The sequence below is a fragment of the Equus caballus genome, chromosome 1, assembly GCF_041296265.1.
Source record: "Equus caballus isolate H_3958 breed thoroughbred chromosome 1, TB-T2T, whole genome shotgun sequence".
Classification (NCBI taxonomy): Eukaryota; Metazoa; Chordata; class Mammalia; order Perissodactyla; family Equidae; genus Equus; species Equus caballus.
The window spans coordinates 101,734,251-101,757,081 of NC_091684.1; the positions used below are offsets into that span (position 1 = coordinate 101,734,251).

At 53.1% G+C, this 22,831-nt stretch overlaps 1 protein-coding gene and 1 long non-coding RNA gene across 6 annotated transcripts in view; one reads left to right on the forward strand and one right to left on the reverse strand.

The window, feature by feature from the left end:
* Window positions 1-22,831, reverse strand: part of IL16 (interleukin 16) — a 108,993-nt gene that overhangs the window by 18,798 nt on the left and 67,364 nt on the right. For all 3 annotated transcript variants that reach the window (XM_070266148.1, XM_001915967.6, XM_023649184.2), the window contains 8 exons: window positions 20,667-20,809; window positions 18,918-19,028; window positions 16,082-16,196; window positions 10,942-11,015; window positions 10,147-10,357; window positions 7,099-7,216; window positions 4,978-5,110; window positions 978-1,065 (listed from right to left, as the gene is read on the reverse strand). In XM_070266148.1, coding sequence (XP_070122249.1) covers window positions 978-1,065; window positions 4,978-5,110; window positions 7,099-7,216; window positions 10,147-10,357; window positions 10,942-11,015; window positions 16,082-16,196; window positions 18,918-19,028; window positions 20,667-20,809 — 993 coding nt within the window. The remainder of the gene's footprint in view (window positions 1-977; window positions 1,066-4,977; window positions 5,111-7,098; window positions 7,217-10,146; window positions 10,358-10,941; window positions 11,016-16,081; window positions 16,197-18,917; window positions 19,029-20,666; window positions 20,810-22,831) is intronic.
* Window positions 10,780-21,674, forward strand: LOC106782161 (uncharacterized). Of its 3 annotated transcripts, none has more exons than XR_011438347.1 (4): window positions 10,780-11,297; window positions 12,456-12,544; window positions 18,511-18,605; window positions 18,707-21,674. It is a non-coding gene; the product is annotated as an uncharacterized lncRNA (long non-coding RNA). The 3 variants fall into 3 exon arrangements; XR_011438348.1 differs by having other exon boundaries at window positions 10,957-11,297; window positions 12,456-12,539; window positions 17,705-18,605; XR_001379018.3 differs by having other exon boundaries at window positions 10,957-11,297; window positions 12,456-12,539.

A 22,831-nucleotide genomic window follows, 5' to 3' on the forward strand; every position in this document is an offset into this window, starting at 1 on the left:
GTGGGAGGGAACAACGGCCAGCTGAGCTCGTAATTCAAATGCTCTCTAGAGAAAAAGTTGTCTTTTGCTTTTTCCTGGTCATAAAATAGGGCATCCTCATTGGAGAAAACTCAGCCACAAAAAGGAAGGGATGAAAGCAAAAATTCGCCTGCGGTGCCAGCAGCCACAGATAACCACTGTCAGAATGTTGGTGAGTCGCTCTGCCGTCTTTCCTGAGTGTATGTGCATGTTGAGTGGGTGCAAAGGGTAGAACAGAGCTGAAGTAAAATTTTGTGTCCTGTCCTTTTCTCTGAATGTTTTGCCCGACTGTTTAACCTCCTTGTCAATATCGGTGCTAATGGTTGCGTGCTGTTGTATCATGTGGACGTTCCATGAAGGCTTGGCCAACGCCGGATGCCTGGGCCCTCATGCAACCAGCCTGGTTCCCCTCCCAGACCCTCTGGGCACTGAGTGGTGTGATTTTGGGTAAAGGAGCCCCTCAGGGCCTCGTTTTTTACAGTAAAATGTGCATAAAAATTATATGTGACGATTTGGTAAAATATTGCATTAGTCAGCCCAGCGTCTGACATGATAAAAACTCAATAAACATTAAATAGCATAGTATTAGATATTATTATTTCTATTATTGTGAACTAGGGTTGGAAAACTCAAAAGCCCTCGGCGGCAACTGTGTGAATGGCAACCTGGTATGAGATAACAGGGAGTGGGGGGTACTATGAGGAACTGGAGAACACCTGCCCATCTAAACAAGTCAAACTCAGATGCCTTTAAAGTCTCGCGCCTCCCAAATAAAGCAGAATTGTGAGCCAAATCTAGCTGGTGGACCACTAGCTTTCAACCCTTGTCCATGCTCATCTGTGCTCATCTGTGACGGCTGCTCTTAGATATTCCTGGGGTCGGAGGTGAGTTAATGGCGAAACTCTAAGCTTTCCAAGAAGGCAAAGCTATTTCAAGTCAAAGTTCATTATTTCCCTTACCTTCCAGACTCCACTGATGCCTCTCCTTCCCAAACGTGATATTCTCCACGGCCTGGGCCACTGCTGCTTTCAGCTGCTGCTCAGAGACCTAGAAAATATCGATCACCTCCTCAAATAAACGGGAAACTCACGCCTCAGGGTCCAAGTCCTGTACCAGCTCCCAAGCTGGGCCCCTGGACTCCAGTTTCTTTCTTTCCAATCTACCCTGCAAACTGCTGACAAATTCTACTTCCAGAAATATGCCGGCCGTCAGTGGTTTCCCAGCATCTTCTAGGTAAAGTCCAAGTCCGTCACTCAGGGGTTCCCAGGTGGCCCGTCTCAACTCTCCAACCTTCTCTCCTCTACCGACTGCAGAACTGTAGGAAAAGTTACCACTTCCTAGTTTACCTCTGGGAGCTATTCCATTCTTGGCGATGCTGTCATGACATCATCATCACCGTCATCAACAGCAATGTCATCACCATCGCCATCGCCATTTGATTGTCTGGGTTGTGCCTCCCAGGTTGTTATCATCCTAGGCTAATAGTCAACAGTCTTGGAGTCTTGGAGCCAAACGGACTGGCGTTCAAGCCCCATTTTTTCTGCTTTCTAGCTGTGTACACTTAGACAAGTTACTTAACCTTCTAAGTCTCAATTTCTGCTTCTGTAAAATAATAGCAATAGTTATCCTACCTCACAGTGAGGACAGAGCGTTTTAAAAAAAGTAAATCATTTGACACCAAAAGCACAGGCAACCAAAAAGTAGACAAATTGGACCAAGTCAAAATTTAAATCTTCTATGCATCAATGGACACAATCAAAAAAGTGAAAAAGAAACTCATGGAATGGGAGAAAATATTTGCAAATCACATATCTGATAGAGGGTTAAGATGCAGAATATATAAAGAACTCCTATAACTCAACAACAAAAAACCAAACAACCCAATGAAAGAATGGGCAAAGAGCTTGAATAGAAATTTCTCGAAAAAAGACATACAATGGCCAATAAGCATTTGAAAAGATGCTCGACATCTCTAATCATTAGGGAAATGCCAATCAAAACCACAATGAGATTCCACCTACATCCATCAGGATGGCTGCTATCAAAAAACCATAAAGTAACAAGGGTTGGTGAGGGTGTGGAGAAATTGGAACGCTTGTGCACTGCTGGAGGGAATGTAAAACGAGGGTTGGTGAGGATGTGGAGAAATTGGAACGCTTGTGCACTGCTGGAGGGAATGCTGCCTCTGTGGAAAACAGCATGGCAGTTCCTCAAGAAACTAAAAATAGAATTACCTTATGATCCATAAATCCCAATTCTGGATATATACCCCAAAAAGAATGAAAAGCAGACACTTGAACAGATATTTGTACACTCATGTTCATTGCAGAATTATTCACAATAGCCAAAAGGTGGAAGCAACTCAAGCGTCCATCAACAGATGAGTGGGTAAACAAAGTGTGGTATATCCATGCAATGGAATATTATTCAGCCCTAAAGAGGAAGGAATTCCTGTCACTTGCTACAACATGGAAAACCTTGAAGACACGCTAAGTGAAATAACCCAGTCACCAAAGGACAAATACTGTACAATTCCACTTAAATGAGGCACTTAGAGAGGGCAAATTCACATAGAGACAGAGAGAATGGCGGCTGCCAGAGGCTGGGGGGAGGGGAAAATGGGGGGCTGTTGCTTAGTGGGTGCAGAGTTTCAGTTTTGCAAGACGAAGAGAGTTCTGGGGATGGATAGTGGTGATGGTTGCCCAACAGTGTGAATGTCCTCCGTGTCATGGAACTGCACACTTAAAAATGGTTAAGATGGTAAATTTCATGTTATATGTATTTATCACAATAAAAAAAAATAGTAATGCTAAGTAAATCATTTCAAGGCTAGACGCAGGGCCTGGCAAGTGCTAGACACTCAGTAGATGAGAGTTACCCATGACGGCAGTGCTGGAAGGTACAGACCCCTCCCTCACTTCGGAGCTGAAGAACTAGAGGCTGCAAGAGGTTAGCTCGATGTCCAGCATCACCAGAAGTCAGCAGCAAAGCTGGGCACAGGCGTCCTGCCCCCACGCCCTGCGCCCTCTGGTCTCTGCCCCCTGCCCTCAATGCCCGTGCCTCTCTGCTGCCCCAAACCCTGCCTGTCCCTATGACCCGGCTCCATCATCTGAGCCGCTGGGTCCCTGACTCCCTCGTCCCATGGCCTCTGTGGCCTCCGTGTATGCCTCATGCCTCCAGCCAGAACACAAGCTCCTCAAGGCCGGGGGCCACAGCCTCGGCCCTGCACGCTGCCCCCGGCCCCCTGCTTGCTCTCTCCCCATCATACTCAAGAGCAGCAAGAGGTGAGGATCAACTAACTAAGATCCCTTTCTTTTCTTCCATTGTCCAGAGGTTTCGGCAAAATGTTCACCGTAAGTCAGAAGTCTGCTCTTCCCTGGCTGGCTTATCCTTAACACTCTATAACTGCAGAGGGCGGGGCCCGAATCCCACCCCAGGCTTGGTGTCGATCTTCCCCTTTATTCCATTCTCGGTCCTGTTTCCGCGGGGAGTTTGGGAGTCCGTTAGGGAAGACCGTAGGTTTTAAGTCTCCACTCAGTGGCTCCACCTCAGGGCGAGTTCCTTCTCCTTCCTAAACTGCTTCCTCGTCTGCGAAATGGAGGGAAAACCACCCCGGCTTCAGAGAGCTGTTCCACAGATAAATCCAGCCGCGTATGTCATGGCTCCCGGAGACTGCCTGGTGCACACGAAGGATGAAATAAATCGTGATGGTGACAATCACCAGGTTCCCCAAAGGAATCTCACTACGCCATGGCTTTAACTCCAAGTCGAACCCCAAACTGGGTCCCACTTACCAGCCATCACCAGCCCTAAATCTCTAACCGCCTACTGGGCATCTCTACCTGGACGTCCCACAGGCACCTCCGTCTCATGAGGTCACTCCCTTCCCTCCCAAGCCCACTGCCCTCTTCCATCCTCTGGACCGGTGCTGGCAATACCATCACTCAGTCTTTCGATCTGAAAACGCCCGGATCGTCCTAGGCTCTCCCCTCGCTCTCACCCCAGAGCTAAGCAGCCAACACGAATTGTCGATTCTTCCCAAGTGTTGCCTGTTCTTCTCTGTTCTCTTCCCACGTCTATTGTTGAGGGCAGGCCCGCACCATCTGTTTCCTTCCTCGTACATACTCCAGGCTCCCCCTATTCCATCCTGTCCTCGCCAGTGCAATCAAAGGTGGAAAAAAATAAAATCTGACCCATTCTGTCTACAGCCACAGACCCGCCCTAGCTCCTCACTCTCACAGAATGAGATGCACACTCTTCAGCACCTGTTTAAAGCCCTTTACGCCATAACCCCAATGCCTTGTCGAACTCCATTCTCAACACTCTCACCCAGTACCTTACGTCCAGCCCCACAGAACCTACCACTCCTTCCATGACGGGTCCCTCATCGCTCCATAGCTTTGAACTTTGTGTTCCCACTGCCTGGAATGACCTTCCTCAAATTCCTTGCCAGTGAAAAACCAATTTGGTATCTCTTGCTTTATGTAACCTTCCCTTCTGTATCCCTGTGTTCCCATAGTACTGGCTACCCTGTTTGCAATTATTTCTGTGTCATCTCTCTAGCGAGACCCGGAGCTTCGGGAGAGCAGGACTGTGTGCTCTCGTGCCTGCATGCTCAGTGCCTGGCTCCAGACAGTCACGTAGTGGGTACCCACTAGACGATGAATGAATGAATCTCTCCCATCTGCAAGCAGGGACCCTGGGTCTATATTTTCCTGCCCAGGAGCTTGTAACCCAGTTGCAAGAGCTTCCCTAAGCTAATGCCAATTGCCTCTGGTTCCAGGAGCTCGTCAGTGGACCCCTGCTCCAGACGTTTGTTACTGCTGACGCTTGGAACAAGTTGTGGAAATTCAGGTCCAAACCCAACTGGCAATGTCTCCATTTTCATCCGTTTCTTGTTCCAATTTGGGCACTCCAAGAGTAAGCCTGGGAAGACCAGGATGCCCCAGGGGGTGTTACCTGTGGGTCTGGATGTCGGCTGACAATGATGGGGACGGGACCGGGGTCACAGTGGCTCAGGATGGCATAGACTTCATTGAGCGTCATGCAGTGCACAGGGGCATCGTTGATCTCCACAATCTCATCGCCACACCTGCAGAAGCACCGACAGGATGCCGTCAGCGGGCTAGTCAACGCGGCTCCCCTGGGGGCCCATTCCTGCCTGGGCTGTGGGATGAGACCTAAAAATCACACCCCTAAGTAGACCTCCTCAGGCACCTGGCTGAAGCTCAGAACAGGGCAGATGGACCAGCGCACGGCTCACCCCCTAGCTGTGCGACCACCCAGTGGGAGATATTTCCTACCCAGAGTGAGTGGACATGAGCAAATTGTAACCCTCCTCCTCCCTTTCTGGTTTAACTACCCTCCATCAGGATTGAGGGCATGTTTTAACCAATTAACCAACAAATTATGATTGAACCAATCATGTCCTCTCTTTGGGCCTCAGTGTCCCCATATGGAGAATAGTTAGGAGGAAGGACGGATGGTATGTGCTAAAAAGGAAAGAAGAAATAACCGGACAGGGGAGCAGTTGAGGTTCTCGGGAAAAGAAATAAGGAGAGAAGGTGATGGAGTTCATTCCTGTTGTAAGGCGGGAAGTGAGTTACTGGCAACCTAAGCAGAAAAAAAAACAACAAAATGGAAAAAATAGGGTTGCATCAATGCATGGAGGGTTTGTACATTGCAGCCCCTTTGTTTCATAGATGGGGAAACTGAGGCACAGAGGGTGAAATTATCTCCTCAGTAAGACCTAGTGTAGGGATCAAAAAGTTTTTTCTGGAAAGGGCCAAACGGTAAATCTTTTAGACTTTGCAGCCATACCATCTCTGTCGCAACTACTCAGCTCTGATGTGGTAGCATGAAAACAGCAGCCACAGACAATACGTACGCAAGTGAGCATGGCTGTGTTCCAGTAAAACTTTATTTAAAGAAACGGGTGGTGGGCCCCAGTTTGCCGACCCCTGGGCTAGCTGGGTATCCGGGCCGGGGCTGGAAGGCAAGTCCCCTGATGCTGATCTCACTCTTCCTCTGCTCTGGCTGCTGCCGCCTCCTCCTGCATCTGCTGACTTGCTCCCCCTCCACCTTTGCTAAAAACGTGCACATCTCCATCGACGTAACTGAAGACCACGGTTTCAGTTAGGTTTCCCCAGCCGAGGAAAGAGGAGGCCTCCAGAACCATCCCCACCGGCTGCAGTTCTAGCAGAGAGGACTCCGTCTGCAGGTACTGGGACTAAGGCCATCACTCTGACTCTGCAACTGTGTCCCAGGTAACAGGACAGGAGCTCAGCGAGGCAGCTGTCAGTCTCCTGCACGTGACAGCAGCAAACCCATCACTAATTCAGAAGCCCCACCAAGGTACCATCCTAGGCAGGGCTCTCCCTCGAATACACTGCAACTGCAGGAAAACCTTCAAAGATACGGCAAAACTCTTCCGATTTAGCAAAACCCAAACCCCGTGGGAAAGACATACGTGAGGACCTGCCGTATGACAGAAGACGCACGATACATGAACGTTGCACTGAGTATGAAGCGTTGCAACAAGTTAAACTGGGATAAAATGTTGTCACCAAATTCAGATCACTTATTGAAAAGAAAATTTAAATTTGTACTTCTTTCAGAAGTTATTTGTAAAGAAATATATCTGGAGTGCCTGAAATTGAGTTCATACTTCTGGATTTGCGTGGGAAGCTTTATTTTCCATATGGAGGACACAGGTAAACCTCATCAAGGCTCCTACTTACGTCACTATAAATTCCAAATTAGTTAAATCTGAATTCATGTTTTCCATCTCAGACTGGTGTTCTCTGAGACGATACTTCTGAAACCACACTGTGCGTGCAAACACCGGGGCGTCTTGTGAAAATGCAGGTTCTGATTTAGCGTTTCACTGAGGGTCCTAAGATGCTGCGTTTCTAACCAACTCCCACCGGTGGTCCAGGGACCTCACTTCGAGGAACAAGGCTCCAGCTCGTGCTGGATCGTTCTAAATATCTCGTCTCCGAGTCGGTCTCCTGACATTCTAAGGAATTCTTTCCTTTGTTGTAAATCTGGGTCTTTCCAAAAACAGAAATAAGGGCATACCGGAGTCGTCCGTCCAGATGAGCCACGGATCCCGGAGAGAGGGTGTGCACGAAAATGCCGGAGATGCACTGGAAGTAGGGCACGCTGCACAGGCCGATGCCCAGCCCCACGCCGGCCTCTGGAACGGAGATGGGAGGTGGTGGGGACTCGCACCTGAGCTGTCCCAGGTTCATGCTCGTCCGTTAGGTGTCCAAAGGGGGTCACGGGTCAGTCATTGTCCCTTAATCAGTATGGCATTCGTCCCACCCCTAACCCTAACCCTAACCCTAACCCTAACCCCCCTATCTATGGAGCACCCACTGTGTGTGGACCCTGCCCTGGGGTCAGCAACAGTGACCCAGGCAGATAGGGGATGATAAGTTCAAGTGGGGAAAGACCAGGAAGGAAGGAAAGAAAGAAAGAAGTAATGAGGGAGGAAGGGAGGAGAGAAAGATGTCAGAGAGCGATAAATACTATGCAGAGAATTAATGGGGAATGTTCTAGAAAGCACCGGGATGGCCACTTCAGGCCTCACAGGGGCAACATTTAGGCTAAAATATGAATGAGAAGAAGAAACGTGGGATGTGGAGTGGGGGCAGAGCATCCCCAGAGGAAACACTAATGCAAAGAAAGGCCCAAAGGCAAGAAGACAGGTGCGGTGTGTCGGGACCAGAAAGGAGACCAGTGTAACCGGAACGGGGCTGTCATGGTCACAGGGAGGGTGTATGAGATGATGGAGGGGAGGCAGGCGAGGGCCGGCTTACGTGGGGCTTTGCAAACAAGGTGGGTCAGTGAAAGGACACTATTCTCTGCTGAGAAGCGGACGCCACCGGAGAGCTTCGAACAGGGAGCGACACGATCCGATTTCAACTTTTACAAACGACTGACTGCCGCGAAGAGCAAGAACCGTGAGGGGTCAAAAACGGAAGCAAGGAGACCAGTTATGAGGCTCTACTGAGCCAGACAACGGCGGCTTGGACCTTGAAGGGATAAGTTCAACAGGAGAAAGACTAGGAAGGAAAGAAGGAAGAAGAGAAGGAAGGGAGGAGCGAGGAGGGGCTGGGGGGCGGGAGGAAGAAGGGCAGGAAGGACGATGGGGAGCGTTAGATACACAGGCAATATATTTTGAAGATACTTACTGATGGATTAAATATGGGCATTTGATGAATAAAAATAAAAATAACAGAGCTCTTTTGGCTGGAATGACTGGGGAGACGATGGTGCCGTTTACCAAAACAGGTGTTCAGTTCTGCCCATGACGCACTCAAGATGCCTACAAGGCACCCAAGTGGACGTGTGGAGTAGGAGGTTGGATAGACGAATCCGGACCCCAGTAGGAAGGCATGGTGGGAGACAAGTGTTTGCAATTGGCAGCATGGAGGTGGTGTCCAGCCCACGGGCCTGGATTGATGCCCCAGGGTGTGTGGGGAGCAGGCCCGGGGTGCTCCAGCTCTGACAGGACTGGACACTAGGAGCCACCAGCAAGAGGGACTAGAGGGGTGGCCAGGGAGGAGGAGAACAACCTTCCAGGGGCTTTCTTCCCGCACTTATGGTTTACAAAGCACGTTCCTGAATGTTTCCACCTCCCACGCTGGTCCTGCCAACGGTACCACGGGGAACGCCACGGGTGAGGGAGAGCAACCATTTTATGAATGAGGAATTCGGGCTATGACACAGACCACAAAGGTCAGACCACAGTCCAGATTTTCTGGCTAGGGCTAGAGTCCTTAAGCCCAGTGGGTGCCAGAATCGCTGGGGTACTTATTTAAATGCAGACCCCTGGGCCTTACCCCTAACACTGTTGAAGCAAAACCTCTGGGGGTGGGAATTAAGAAGCTGCGTCATATGAGACAATCAAACAAAGCCTTGCCTACGGCGTGCCTGATGCCCGTGATCAGAGCAAACACCGCTCCCAGGCCAGGCGCTGCCCACTGGGTCACAGAGCCTGACAGGGAGGCCAGGAGAGCTGGGTCCTCCCCACGTTCCTCGTCTGCTCAGGAGACTCATGGTGGGAACCCTGGAGACAGCTGTCGGCACCGTGCCTGCATGGACCCGTGTGCGCCCAGGACGTGTGCCAGGCGCCAGGCCAGACCTGCAGGCTGGGACGTGTGTGGCCCTCGGGGGCTCTCAGTCCAGCAGAGCAGAGACACGTACCAGACAAGGCCCGAGGCAAGGAACCAATCATACACCCTTTTCGCCCCACTTCTGTGATATTTCTCAGACCTGCCCTCTCCTCTCCATCTCCCATCCTCTCCAAGCCAGGGGGGGCACCTCGTTCCCCAGCCTCTGCCTTTGTCACACTTCAGGCCACTCTCTCCAGAGGAACCTAGGAGATATTTTTTAAAGCATAACCTGACTGCGCCACTCCCCTGCTGGGAAATCCTTGAAGAACTTCCAGTTGCAATGAGAAGAGAATCCAGCTGCAGAGTCTGTCTCCGCTGGGCACTCTGCCCTCGTTCCTCACCCCGCCCGCCTCGCGCAGCCACACTGGCCTGCCCTCTCTGCCCAGAATCCGTGCTGATCCCACTGCTGGAGCCCAGCTCCATGCCAGCTGCCTCCTCTGCACCTTCATGGCTCGGCTCCCTCTCACTGTGGCAGAGAGGGCCTGCCGAGCCCCCTGAAGTCAGCAGCCTCCTGGGGGTGGCGAAGGGAGTGGATGTCAATCCCCAAATGTGCGAGCTGGAAAAGACCTTGATTCTCCAGCCACAGTAAGAATAAAGGGTCTCAGGGCGGGGAAGTGACCTGCCCAAGGTCCCTTAGTGTGAGCTGCAGAGCTTCAACTCCTGGTCCATCGTTTCGGTGCATGTGTGTGTGGTTTTGTGTCTGCTCTGTTCTGCTTTATTTTACCTACTGCACCAGAACACACGGACGGGGTTCTATAAACAAACAGAGCACCAGACCTCGCTGCTCAGCTGTAAAATCTGTTAACAGACAACGGCCTGCCCTGTTTCTGGACTGATTCCAGACGAGGGAAGTCTGGGAGCCTCAGCGGTGGCAGGCCCAGGTGGGAGTGTGGAGGAGGGAGGATGGCGGAACCTGGCAGAACCTTCTGGAACATGGCCCCCCTACCTTTCTCCAGAGACACCTCCAGCATGATTCTATAGTTGGCGGTGCTGGCAGGAGCCGCGGGGCTTTCCAGGAGGAAGGCGCTGCCGTCCTTGGCGACACAGGTGCTGGAGCTCAGGGAACGGCTCAGCGGGGGAGACAGGGGGCCGCCCAGGGCGTGGGGGGCCGTCAGGCGGGTTCTCACTGTGAGCGTCAGGAGCCCCTTCTTGGCTTGCTGCAAAGAAAGAGAGCTGCAGCGACCCGGGCGAGTGGAGAACATGGGCCTCCGTGAGTGACAGTAGTAGGACAGTTTTTAAGGGAGTGTGTGTGTGTGTGTGTGTGTGTGTGCACATGTGTGAGAGGGAGAGGGCAATGCGTGAATGTGTGCAAACATATACATGACACATGTCTATATGTATATCCATAGATAGAACATATCACATTGACATACCTGCTTCTATACATATATATGCCAGATCGTCTTGAAAAAACTAGATAGAGACTCAAAAATATCTTTTAGTGATTGTCTTAAAAACCTAAAACAGATTTGTAAATATATCCATATAAATACATGGAATGTTTTAAAACAGTCCTTATAAATGTTAAATAATTGACACCTCCCCTGCAATAATCCTGATTGCACTATTATTTTCCCAGTCAGGTCTTTTTCCAACATGGGGCCAAGATTAGCATCAGCTGGGCCCCCCGTGAAGGATGAGGTTTGGAATGTGTGGGGCTGAATGAAGGTGCGTGATGCTGGGAGCCGGTTCCTGTGCCCGAGGCCCAGCGTTGGGCCACATACTGCTGACAGGTGGTCACCTTGAACTTCTGCAGGGCATCCTGGTGCGTCAGTCCGGCCATCGATTCACCGTTGAGTTCCAGAATTTCATCGCCTATCGGGAGACAGAGAAATGGCAGCTGAGAGTAGGGTTCCCGGTCAGGGGCAATGTCTTTTCCTTGAACTCTGGTCTCGCCGACCTGCCCAGCATCTGTACGAGGCACAAGGCACCGTGAAGGACCCTTCCTCGCTCTGAGCTGGCCCCTGAGAGGCGGGCAGGGCAGCAGCATGGTCCCTGCCCACCCCTGGGTGTCACGTCCGCCCGGCCTCACACCATTTGCTCCCAGGGACGGTCTCTGACGCAGCACAGCCAGCCTTCCCACCACGGTCTGTGCAGGTTAGTGCTTATTTCTGTGCCACTTTCTCAACTAAAACGTACTTCTCGTACCTTCTCCACCTGCCCCTTCTTCATCTTTCAGCCCCTGCTGCCTTCATTCCTTTTGTGCTCCTCACAGCCCCCGATATCTGCCGCCATGAGCACACCCATCGCCCCACATGGCAATCAGTGACCCGTGGAAGTCTGCCTCCTCCAGGCTGGTGGCTCCCTGGGGACAGGGCTCTGAATTATAAGATGCTACGTCCCCAGGGCCAATTCCAGGTGAGGCCTGCAAAGCACTCGGTCAGTGTGAGTCAGAGGCGATGTTTTCAGAACGCAAGTTTGCTCCATTTTACAGGAGAGGATGGTGAGCTCGGAGAAGCCCAAAGTCACGCGGTAAAAAGAATCAGGACTCGGTTCTTTTTACCCCAAGTCATTTCTTCACGACACCCTACACCTAACAGAATAACATCTCCTGATTCAGAAATCCATTGTCGTGTTGTCAGAAACCACTTTCTCCCTTTCATTCAATCTACTTAATACACAAACGGGGCGCCTTTGTCTGTATGCCACACCGTGCTGGGCAATTCAGAGGCAACTGCCGTTTTGCACACGGACTTCTGGCCTGATGGTTATCCATGAGATTGGCCCTCACCTAATTATGGTTCCACTGTAGATAATCCATCGCTTTTCTGTGATTGCTTTGAGACCTTTCCCTTCTTTGTCTTTGATAAGCCTGAGTTTTCCCCATGATCTGCCAGGCACTTCTTCACCCTGAAGTTTCGTGCCTCAAAGCAGTTCTGGAAAATTCTTAGCCCTTATGTCTCAGCCTATTCTCGTTCACTCCGTTCTTTCCTTCGGGAACTCCTATGACAGGCATTTTGGACCTTCCCAGCCTATTCTCCTTGTTTCTCTGACGCTCATCTTTTTCTTCTGTGCTGTTCTGTGTGGTCTGCCGGACAATGTCCAGCTCACTGATTCTCCTATAGCTGCATTTAATTGGCTGTTTAACCATCCATCGAGTTATTTCAATGATTGTTTTTTTTTTTAAATTTCTATGTTATTTTTTTCACATCCGCCTATATTTTCATCGTGCTCTGGTCTTTCCTTTTGTTTATATTCCCTCTTTTATCTTTTCAAAGAGCTTTTTAAACCTAGTAATTCTATTGTCTCTTTTAGATTGTTCTGGACTGTCAAGGTTTTGAGGGCCGACCCTGCCGTCTGTTGTTGCTGCTGCCTCTCGTCTATGGGGGACGTTTCCTGGTACAGTAAGAAATCTTTATTTTGAACTCATTCTTCAGGGGAGCCTGTTTCTCTGTGGGATTCCCACAGCCCCAAGTTGCTACCAAATCGTTTTCCCTTTACTTGTCGTGGGCGCCCCAAGGGTGTCACTGGTTCAGGACAAGTGTTCACACTAGTTTCTCAGCTCGGGGATCCCTGCAGTCTACAGAGACTGGGAACGTGGCCCGCGCACTCAGACGTGACACAGGCTTGGGTCTGAATTTTCTGGTGGGAGATATTCTTTCCCCACCCAAGAGCTATGGACATGGTTAAGTGTCCTCATCGGTTCTCTGGGGCCTGCTGGCTTCTCGTGAGGGGCAGCCCTTTATATCAAGGCCGTATGCATGTTCTCAGAGGCTCCCATGGGCTCAGGGCCTCGTGTCCGTCCCTGCGTGGGCATCGAGTCCCAGCCCTTGACCCTTGGGCCCTAAGGCAGCGGCTCTCCAGGCCGTCACACCATCAGCGCCTGAGCTCGCCGCCCTCAGATGCAGAGTTGTTCCCTTTTTCTCCAGCAGCTGGGCGTCTCCATCTTTCTTTGGAGCTCAGATGAGCTGCTTTATCCACCATGTCTACATGTTGAAAATAAAAATGGAGGTGGGGCAGGGGGAGGATTCAGATCAGCGTAATCTGGCAGGTTGCTAAAACTAGAGTGAAAATGAAAGGTTCAGTCCTCGTCCTCGTGAGATTCCAAGCTTAGGGGTGAAAAGAGACAAATTTTTAAAAATAACCAAAGTAGGACTAAGTACGTGCTCAAGGAGGGCTGCACAAAGAACAGGTTTCAGAAACGCCCGCTCGTAATTCCACGAGAGGCTCAAGTTCAAGTTGCTGGATCATCTGTCCCCACGGGGCCCACGTAGCCCAACCCCAGCCTCTTCAGAGAGTCCTTAGTCCTGTTTGACTATATCTGGTGGGAGGTGAGTAACCTCAGTATTGCCAAATAACCCTTACACAATCATTTCTTGGAAAGGGAGTACAAATAAACCCTTGACCTGTGCACCCAACTTGTGTTGCAACTGATGGATCCCCCTTGAACTCAGGGGCAGATTCTGAACTTTACTTTTGGAAGAAGTTACAGAAACCGATTCGGTCAATTCCTGGAGGCTAGAATCAAGGACTGTGGAGTAGCTGAATGTCTTCACTGGAATTTCACGATTGCTGTTAACTGAGGGAGACAAATACCAAGAAAAAAAGAAAAGAAAAAAGAAGCGGCTTGTCTTGGGCAGGCTCGCATTCAGGAAAGAAAACAAAACACAATACTCTCCTTTCTTGCCACCCTGACTCCTCCCCCACCTCCTGTTTAAACACAGAAAAGTACAAAAGATAATGGAGTAAACAAGGGCACATTCTCAGCATTCTGAGCCCACTTGTCTTCCTCTCTCTCACCCGCTCCTCTTCTGCGCCCGCCTCCTAGATTCAGCTTTTCCCCTGGACCCGGCCTCGCCCTCTCCTCTCTCCTCTCTTCCCTGCCTCCTTCATCCACTTGTAACTTCAGCTACTTTCCAACTGTCCATGACCCCAAAATCTTCTTGCAACCCTTACTCCCTTCCCTGAGCTGGTGCCCAAATTTTCATTCGCCTGCTGGACAGCCCCACCTAGCGGTCACCTGGACACCTCACCGTCCACTCTTCTGTTCAAACTTAAGCATCCTCGTTTGTTTTCCTTTTTCTCCTAACACGTCGTCTTTCTCTAGTTTGCTAAGGCCAGAAACTTTCAGGTTTTCTCTGACTCACCCCTCATTTGCCGTCTCCACGGAGGTCATGACTTCTCCCACCAGCATCTTCCGCCTCCTGGGGTGACTGCCATGCGCAGCCCCGGAGATGCTGGAGCCTGGCTCTCATGACAGCTTCTTCACTGGTTTTTCTGCTTTGGGTCTCTTGCCAGCCCACTCCGTTCCCACACTCTGCTTCCTGAATCACCTTAAGCTCTGGTCATAGCTGCTCCCTCCCAACCGTAGGAAGCTTCGAAGGCTCCCACTGTCCACACAGCAGATCCACATGAGTAATTCTGCGTCATGCTGCTCGGCAGACTTTCTCCGTAAACAGCCGGATAGCACACGCTTGGAGTTTCCTCAGGCCGTGTGTTCTCTGCCGCAATGCTGCATTGTAGCACAAAAGCGGCCGCAGACAACAGGTAAATGAACAAGCACGGCCGGGCCCTGTGAAGCTTCTCTATGGACCCCGAAATCTGAATTTCATTTAATCTTCACATGCCACAGGAGAGTCAAAACTTCTTTTGATTTTTTTAACTGCTTAGAAACATAAAAACTATTCTTTGGGGGCTGGCCTGGTGGTGCAGCGGTTAAGTTCGCACGTTCCACTTCAGCGGCCCAGGGTTTGCCAGTTCAGATCCTAGGTACGGACATAGCACCACTAGGCACGCCATGCTGTGGTAGGCATCCCACATATAAAGTAGAGGAAGGTGGGCACGGATGTTAGCTCAGGGCCAGTCTTCCTCAGCAAAAAGAGGAGGATTGGCGGCAGATGTCAGCTCAGGGCTAATCTTCCTCAAAAAGAAAAAAAAAAGCCATTCTTTGTTTCTGAGCAGTCTAAAAATAGGTGGTGGGCCAGATCCGGCTGTGGTTTACCATCTCCACCCTAAACAAGTTAGGTTACTAAAGGCACTTAGGATCCCAGCACAGCTACAGAAACCGGCCCGACAGAGAAGAGCGGGGATGCTGCGAAACCACTTCTCCTCGAACGTCCCTGTGTCACCCAGTGTCTGGCCTGCAGTGGCTTTGTTCTGACGTGACCGCCCACCCCCCCCCCCAGACTTTTGCCTCCTTCTTGAACCCTGGAGACCCCTTCAGACCAAGCCTCTTGCCCAATAACCCAAACAGGACTTCGGGGTGCAGTTGGAGGTGGGGAGAAAGCCCGGCCGCTCCAGGACAAGAAGACACAGGGCGCGGAGGACACAGCTCTGCGCCCAGGCCCCTGCTGCCAGCTCAGCCAGGTGCTTCCCTCCCACGACGAGACGAAGGAGCCGAGAGGAGGCTGCTGACGGGAGAAAGGTGGGCAGAAAGGAGGAACGGCAGCTGAGGGACCACAAGCTCCTCACAACAGGGACCATGTCTGATAATTCTCTATATTCCTGGAGCCTAGAATGCAGTGGGCTCGTGGAGGATGTTTGTTCAGCTCCTTAGAAGGGCTGGGCCTGGTTGCCCTGTGGCTGTGGTTGGGGAAGGCAGAGAGAATGAAGAGAGGGGGATGTCGTTGGATGCCAGCAGCCCAGAGGGGACCCCGAAAGGAAAGGGAAAGGCAGCAGTGAGATGAGAGGGGGCAGAGGCAGACGCCTCAGTCTTTGTCCCAGGCTGGCAGCCGGACCAGACTGAGCGGGCAGACACACAGCCAGCGCGCCAGTCATGACGGAGTCTTCAAGGGGGATGTGCCCCTGCCCGCCAACCCCAGAGTCCACACCAGCAGAATTCTAAAGACTCCAGACAGATCCGGCTTTGCCGGCATCTCCTCCAGCCTAGCGGTTCCGCTTTCGAGTCCCACACTCGGTCCCCTGAGGGATGGGACACCTACCTTCCTGTAGGCGTCCGTCGGCTGCCGCGGCTCCACCCGCAAAGATGGTTCTAACGTAGATTCCGATGGGGCCGTAGATGCTGTCCTTTCCCCCAACGATGCTGAAGCCCAGGCCCTGGGGAGAGAGAGGAGGGGTCGAATTTGGGAGTGTTCCCTGTTGTCCGTTGGGCCTACATTTCCCAGGGCCAGTCCGGCCCGGAACAAAGGACTCGGAGGAGAGTGCCATTGGTCTTGGTCGCAGGACTAAACAAAGGAGTGGGGAAAGCTGTGACTCTAAGGCCAGAGGGCTGTGCAGGGTCTGGAGCTTCTGCACGAGTCTGATGCTCCCCACGCCGAAGGACATGTATGGACCAGTCCTCATCCTGCCTCCGCCCTCTAGCTGGCGATTCTGGGCAGATACCTTCCCGTCTCTAAGCCTCAGTTTACCACCTGCAAAATGATGCTGGAATCCATTAGCTCCCAGGGTCGTGTCTGAAAATTCAGTGAGATACGTAGCAACAACAACCGAAGCCTCAACTACTGTAATAATAGAAGCGCTTACAATGGAAGAAGCACCCCTTCTCCTACCAAGCCGTTCCCTCCCCTTCTGTCCTGCGTCCCCCCATCCTTCTCGGGGAGATGGCTCCCATCCTGCACCTGCACCTGGGAGGCCGCAGAGAGAAGCCCAGAGGGAGAGGAAGCCAGTGGGAGGTGAGTGAGGGCCACAGCGGGAAGACAGGAGGGAGGGTGCCGCACGCCCTGCAGACCTGCGGGGTGTGACGAGAAGGAGCTGGGCCGACCCCGGGAGGAGGGGACACACACGCTTGCTGCATCTGCTGAAGACTGAGGAGCTCCCTCCACCCTGAGAAGGCTCAGCTTGGTCTCAACGGACACCCTCTTGGACCGTGAGCCCCTGAAGGTGGAGGACGCCTCTCATCCGTCAGGTCTGGCCCCTGGCAGGTGCTCAGGAAGCACGCGATGTGGAGCAAAGTCACAAAGGTCGGCTGGAGGGTCACACAGCAGCCTGGCTCCTGGACAGACCCTCGAAGTGGTGGCCCCCATCGTAACAGCGCCGCTGCCCGGGCGCGGCATCTCTCAGGCTGGAGCTGATTCGGGGCATCCCCTCCCGGTACCACAGAGGTGGGGGGCCTGGCAGTTCTCTGGGTTGCCATAAGGGACAAGGCGGGCACGGGCCAGTCGGAAAGCCCCATGGACCAGGGGCGATCCGAAGCTCTGGTGAGGGCAGTGTGCATCCAGGAGGGGAGAGGTGAACGTGACCGGGAGTAGCACAGAGGAAGGAGCGGCTTCAAGGTTCCTCTGTGGGCCCCCCGCTTTTCCGGGCTGAAATAACTGCTCTAGACACAAACTCTCACCCGCCCCGGTGAGGCAGGATGGTGCAGTGGTTAAGAACAAGCTCCAGGGGCCAGGAAGTCTTGGGTCATTGTCTTAGTTTGGCTGCTACTAACCAGGTGAACTGGGGCAAGTCCTGCAGCCCAATAGGGTTGACAATAATAGGACTGTTGGGAGGGAGCTGTTCCAGGATCTGCGCTCGCAAAGCCCTTAGCACATGCGTGGGGTCGGGTAGCTGGCTTTGTTGTTTGATTGAATTTTGACGCCACCTCAAACCCCTGTGGATCCTTCTAGCTCTCCTTCCTCGTCCTCATCCTCCTGAATCAGCTGTGGGCTCGCTCCCACCCTCATGCTGTTCGTGCTGAGCGCTTAGGTGCCCAGGCTGTGTCAGCTGGAGCGGGCGGCCGGCCGTATCTCTGAGTCCACACCCCCGTCCCCGCTCTCTCCTCCAGGCCTCCCACAGCAAGTAACTCCCTCGTTCCACCCCCAGCCCCTTCTAGGCCAGCTCCATCTGCCCATAAAGGATACCTCCTGAATGTACATTGTATATACCCCAAGATAACATAAACCATTTTGGGTCGTCTTTGCCTGAGTTTTGGTGCCCTTTTCCATTTTGCCTTCTTCTGGGCATCGCAAACTATTTAAAAGTCAACTATTTTAAAAATGCTTCTACGTAAATTCGAGGAGGGGAAGCATTGTGGATTTCTCATCAGAGAGAGGGGCTGTTTGGGGAAAAGTCAGCATTGGGGGCAGTTACTCTCCTGCGATGAGAGAACCGCTAATCTCAGCAAAAGCATTGCACACCTTTGAATGATCGACATGTAGCAGGTGGTATGTATTTTTAATACCTAGATGAGGGTCCGTGCATTATTCTGCCGACACCCGAAGGGTGGGGGCAAAATCAGGAAGCAGAAATCTATTTGTACAGACTGAATGCGTGTGTCCCCCAAGATTCATGTTGAAACCGAGCTCCCATGTGATGGTTGGGAGGTGGGACCTATAGGAGGCAATGAGGTCATGAGGGTGGAGCCCCCACGGTGGGATTAGTGCCCTTATACGAGAGACCCCACAGAGCTCCCTCACCCCTCCACCTCGTGCAGACAGAGAGGACGCACCGCCTATGAACCAGGAAAGGAGTTCTCGACAGACACTGAGTCTGCCGGCACCCTGATCTTGGACTTCCAGCCTCCAGACGGTGAGCAACCAATGTTTGTTGTGAAGCCCCCAGGTCTGTGTTATTTTTGTTATGGCAGCCTGAACTAAGACACAATTTAAATGATTGATTCTAACCATCAGGTGAACGTAACTCCTGGAAAGCATCATACTGGGAACAACTGCCCCCTGTGAGCTGTGAGGGGCCAACCCGGCCGTCCTTCCTTCTGCATCCACGGTGCCTCCAAATCGTGAGCCAGAACCGCCCCTCTCGTCTTTCTCCTGCCCTGGACACGACAGCATCTCAAAAACCGCACTTTTTCCAGTCCTTGCTGCCCGCACGGGCCTCGCTTACCTTGGCCTGGCCCTTCATCAGCACGATGTTGGAGATGACGGAAGCCTGGAGGCCCCCTGAGGGCTGCAGGAGCTGAGCAGTGCTCAGCGACCGCGTTGGTCTGGAGGCGCCCTGCAATGAGGACCAGGGAGGGGAGACAGGGAGTCAGCGGGAGGGCAGCACACGCCTCTCGGGAAGGGGCCGGCCCAGCCAGGGAGAGGGCCCAGATCCCCTCTCTCCTGAGGGCCCCAGCCTGATGCCCGGGACGAGTTTGATGAGGTGTGGATGGAGGTCGCCGGAGAGCAGCTGATGTTGGTCCCCGGAGCTGGCTCTGAGGACCCCACCTCCCTGCAGACCAGCAGCTAGAGGCTCCCCGGGGCAGCGGGTCCAGGGATGCGTCACAGACGGCGCTGCCCCAGGACAGTGAGCCCCATCACCAAAGCCTCAAGTGGCAGGTGGGAAGCCAGGCGCCAAGAATGCCCGGGACGGAAGTCAGGACACATTTCCCGAGACACCTCTCTGTGCCGGGCCTAGGGTGGCAGACAAGGAGGAAGAACCCACAGCATTAAGGACTCAGAACGTTAAGTTCCAGGGGGGCCGACAGGTGATAACCACTTGCCCAGGAGAAGCAAAGTTGCCACGTAGGCATCTACTCCGTGTGCCACCGAGCTGCCTCCTGGAGAACAACACGGCTCAGGTTATAGGTGAAATCCTAAACTTTGGAGCCCCGCGGCCTGGGTTGTTCTCCTTTCTCTGCCAATTATCAGCTGGTGACCTTGGGGAAGTGACTTAACTCTTCCGTGACTCAGTTTCCTCCTCTGTGAAATCACTTGTCCCTCGGAAGCCATCTCTTTCTAACACTGGATGGCCAATGCTTCCCATTTGGGAATGAAAAACTTGAGAACTCAAGGAGGGGAAGGGAAGAGAGGAATGACATTTTCAAGCGTCTCCTATGTCCCGTGCGGGAGAATCGAACGTCCCTAACTGCGGAGCCCACGGTCTGCTGGGGAGATAAGACACTGACGTGAATCAGGGCACCAGCGAGCTCACTGCCCGAGAGCTGTAGGAGACGGCGGACGTGTTACGAGGGGCACGAGGAGGAGGGTGAGGTCCGTGCACTGGAGAAGTCGGTGTTAGAGGGTTTTGAAGGATGCGGTACTGTTTCCAGGGACAGAGATGAGAGCAAGGACGGGCCACAGGCCAAGGGCACCGTGGGGTCACAGATGGCACAGCAGGCATGTGGTGGGGGCTGAGGGGACCACAGGGGGAGGCAGCGACACGTGTGGGGACACTGCTTCTCGTCTACGTAGCTCCCGTCTGCCAGCTGAGGGCCATAGCGGGAAGGGCACGGACTGGGAGCCACATGGGGCTTGGTGCCAATGCCGGTCCCTTAGGTTTTGAGACGCCTGAACCCAGATGGCCGCTCAGCTCACCAAGGCTCAGCTTCTACACTGAACAGAGAGCTAGTCGTGCCTTCCTGTCTGAGCTTGTCTTACAGATCGGAGGCAAGTGTGCAAAGCATGTCACTACGTCCCAGGGATTAAAAGCACAGGTTTTGGAGTCCTGACCCGACTTCCAGTCCCAGCTGCCTTGTCTTAGCAACCAAGCTTGTGTGCATTCCCTGACAGGTGCGAGCCCCAGCTGCCTCGTACGCCTCTTGGGGTCACCGTGTGGGTGAAGTAAAGGGATCCACATGGTCTCTTCAGCCGCTGCCACGTGTGGACCCCTCCCTCCCTTCCCTCCTCTCCCGGGCCCTCCCGTCATCCTTACCACGGCCTTTCCTGCAGGACAGTCCAGCTGTTGTGAGAGCGACTTCCTGTTACTGCAGAGGGAGTACTGCTGCCGGTCAGCGCACGCTGCGGATTTCTCGGTCAGCGGAAAATCAATGTCTCCTGGGCAGTAGGGACTGACACCTAAACGAGGAGAGGGAAAAAGGAGGAAATCGTCTGTGGTCTCGAGAAGCAAAGCTCGACTGAGGACAACCTCAGCCCCTGCCGACTGCCAGTCCTCCTCAGCCAGGGAGCAGAGTGGGTGCGAACCACTGGGCACCCAGGGCCGGGGGCGCGGAGGGGGAGGAAGAAATGGCAGCCTTCTCATTCTCCCCACACGTGTCTTCTGCGTCCAGGCTGCAGACAGAACTCCCGCTTCCATTCCGCCTCAGGTCAACCCAACAAGACTTGATAGGCATCCCCCACCTGTCAGTCAAGATGCTGGGCTCTCGGGAAACCATGAGGCTATGTCAGCTCCAGGCCCTGCCGGTGGGGAGCTTTCAATCCCGGTGGAGGAGCGAGGAGGAGAAAAGCACAAAGGCTGCCAGGACAGGTGGAACCAGAGGAGAGACCGGGCAGGAAGCTGGGGATCTGCCGTGGCAGCATCCAACCTTCCAAAAGGATGTGACCGCCTCTTACACACAGGCACCTGCACACCAGACACCGGCAGGCAGAGTCAACTCTCGAATCTTTGGGCATCTAAGAAAATACAAAGCAATCGGCTTCCTCTTCTTTGGGGACCCCTGACTTCCTTTCATCGGACCACGAACGCTGCTGTGCTGCCTCCAGCTGAAGAAAGCTCCTCACTGTCAGAGCCGCGCTTCCCCATGGAGATGCTGCGAGAGCCACATACGTCGTTGACCACTTGCTAGTGGCCACATTTAAAAAGTCGAAAGGAACAAGGGAGATTCATTTTAATCATGTATTTTATTTAGTCCAATATGCCTAAACTACCGTCATTTCAACATATAAATAATACATGAAATTATTAAAGAGACGGTTTACATTCTTTCTCAGTTTTGTGCTTAATCGCTAAACCTGGTGCATCTCGGGCGCTTCCCGCGCATCTCCATTCGGACAAGCCATGTTTCACGGGCTCAGCGTGTGGCTAGCAGCCACTGTACTGGACAGCACGGCTCTGGGACCCAGAGAGGGAGAGGGTTCTCCTAGAGTCCCTCAGCTCAAGGGGGTGGACGAGGCTTTTGTGGAAAATTCCGCGAGAGGAAGGCGTGAGATTGGCGATCGTGCAGGGGGAAGGCAGGTCCGAGCCGGGGTTGGGTTTGCTTTTGTGCTTAGGATGGGAAAGACTTAAGCTTCTCTACAGGCTGAAGAAAGGAAGCCACTGGCCAGAGTGGGCTGAGGAAAGAGGAGGAGATGTGCGTCCCTGGGGGTGTGAGATCCCGAAGGGGCAGAGGACGGGGAGACGCAGGGGTCTTGGTCCATGGGGCTCAGAGTCACACAGCAAACATCTCCCTGCCTGGACACCTGCTCCCGGCAGCCCGTCCCACACGAGGAGGTGGTCCTCTCTGACTTACAGGGACCGGTTGCTCCCAGGGGGACCAGGAGGTTCAGAAACCATGCACCGGAAGGAAGGGACACATCACGGAAGGGGGGCCACAGAGGCTCTTGTCCTAAATCTGCCACCGCGTCATATTTATCTGAGTGTTTATAGAAAGTGGGGCAGAACTCAGTGCCCCGCCCAGATCTCCTGAGTCCACATCTATGCAGGTAGGGTCTGGGGGCGTCTGTGTGTTTATCAGCTCCCGGGTGATGCAGCCCGCCCATCAGTGGTCCTCCGGGAGCCCTGACGGAGTTCAGCTCCACCTCGTCAGTGAGGAGACAAGACCAGGCCCGGATCCCTCCACCCACAGCAGTGCCAGGTGACCTGCAGTCCAAAGGGGTGGCTGCACAGGGTTCAGTTCAGGGGAACGAGGATAAGCACATGGGCGGCCAGGTGGGGCGGCCCACAGGGCAGAGCCGGCACGTGCTGAGCTGCCTCCCTGACCAACCATCCTCCGGCTCCTTCCCACTCCCACCGCGCATTCTGATCTGCGTGGACGCGGGCTGAGGCAGGACAGCAGCTCTCTGCTCTTCCCGAAAACTACTCAAGGATGCTCCAGCCACAGGGAAACGCATCAAAATTACCATCTCAAGTGGAGAGAGCTG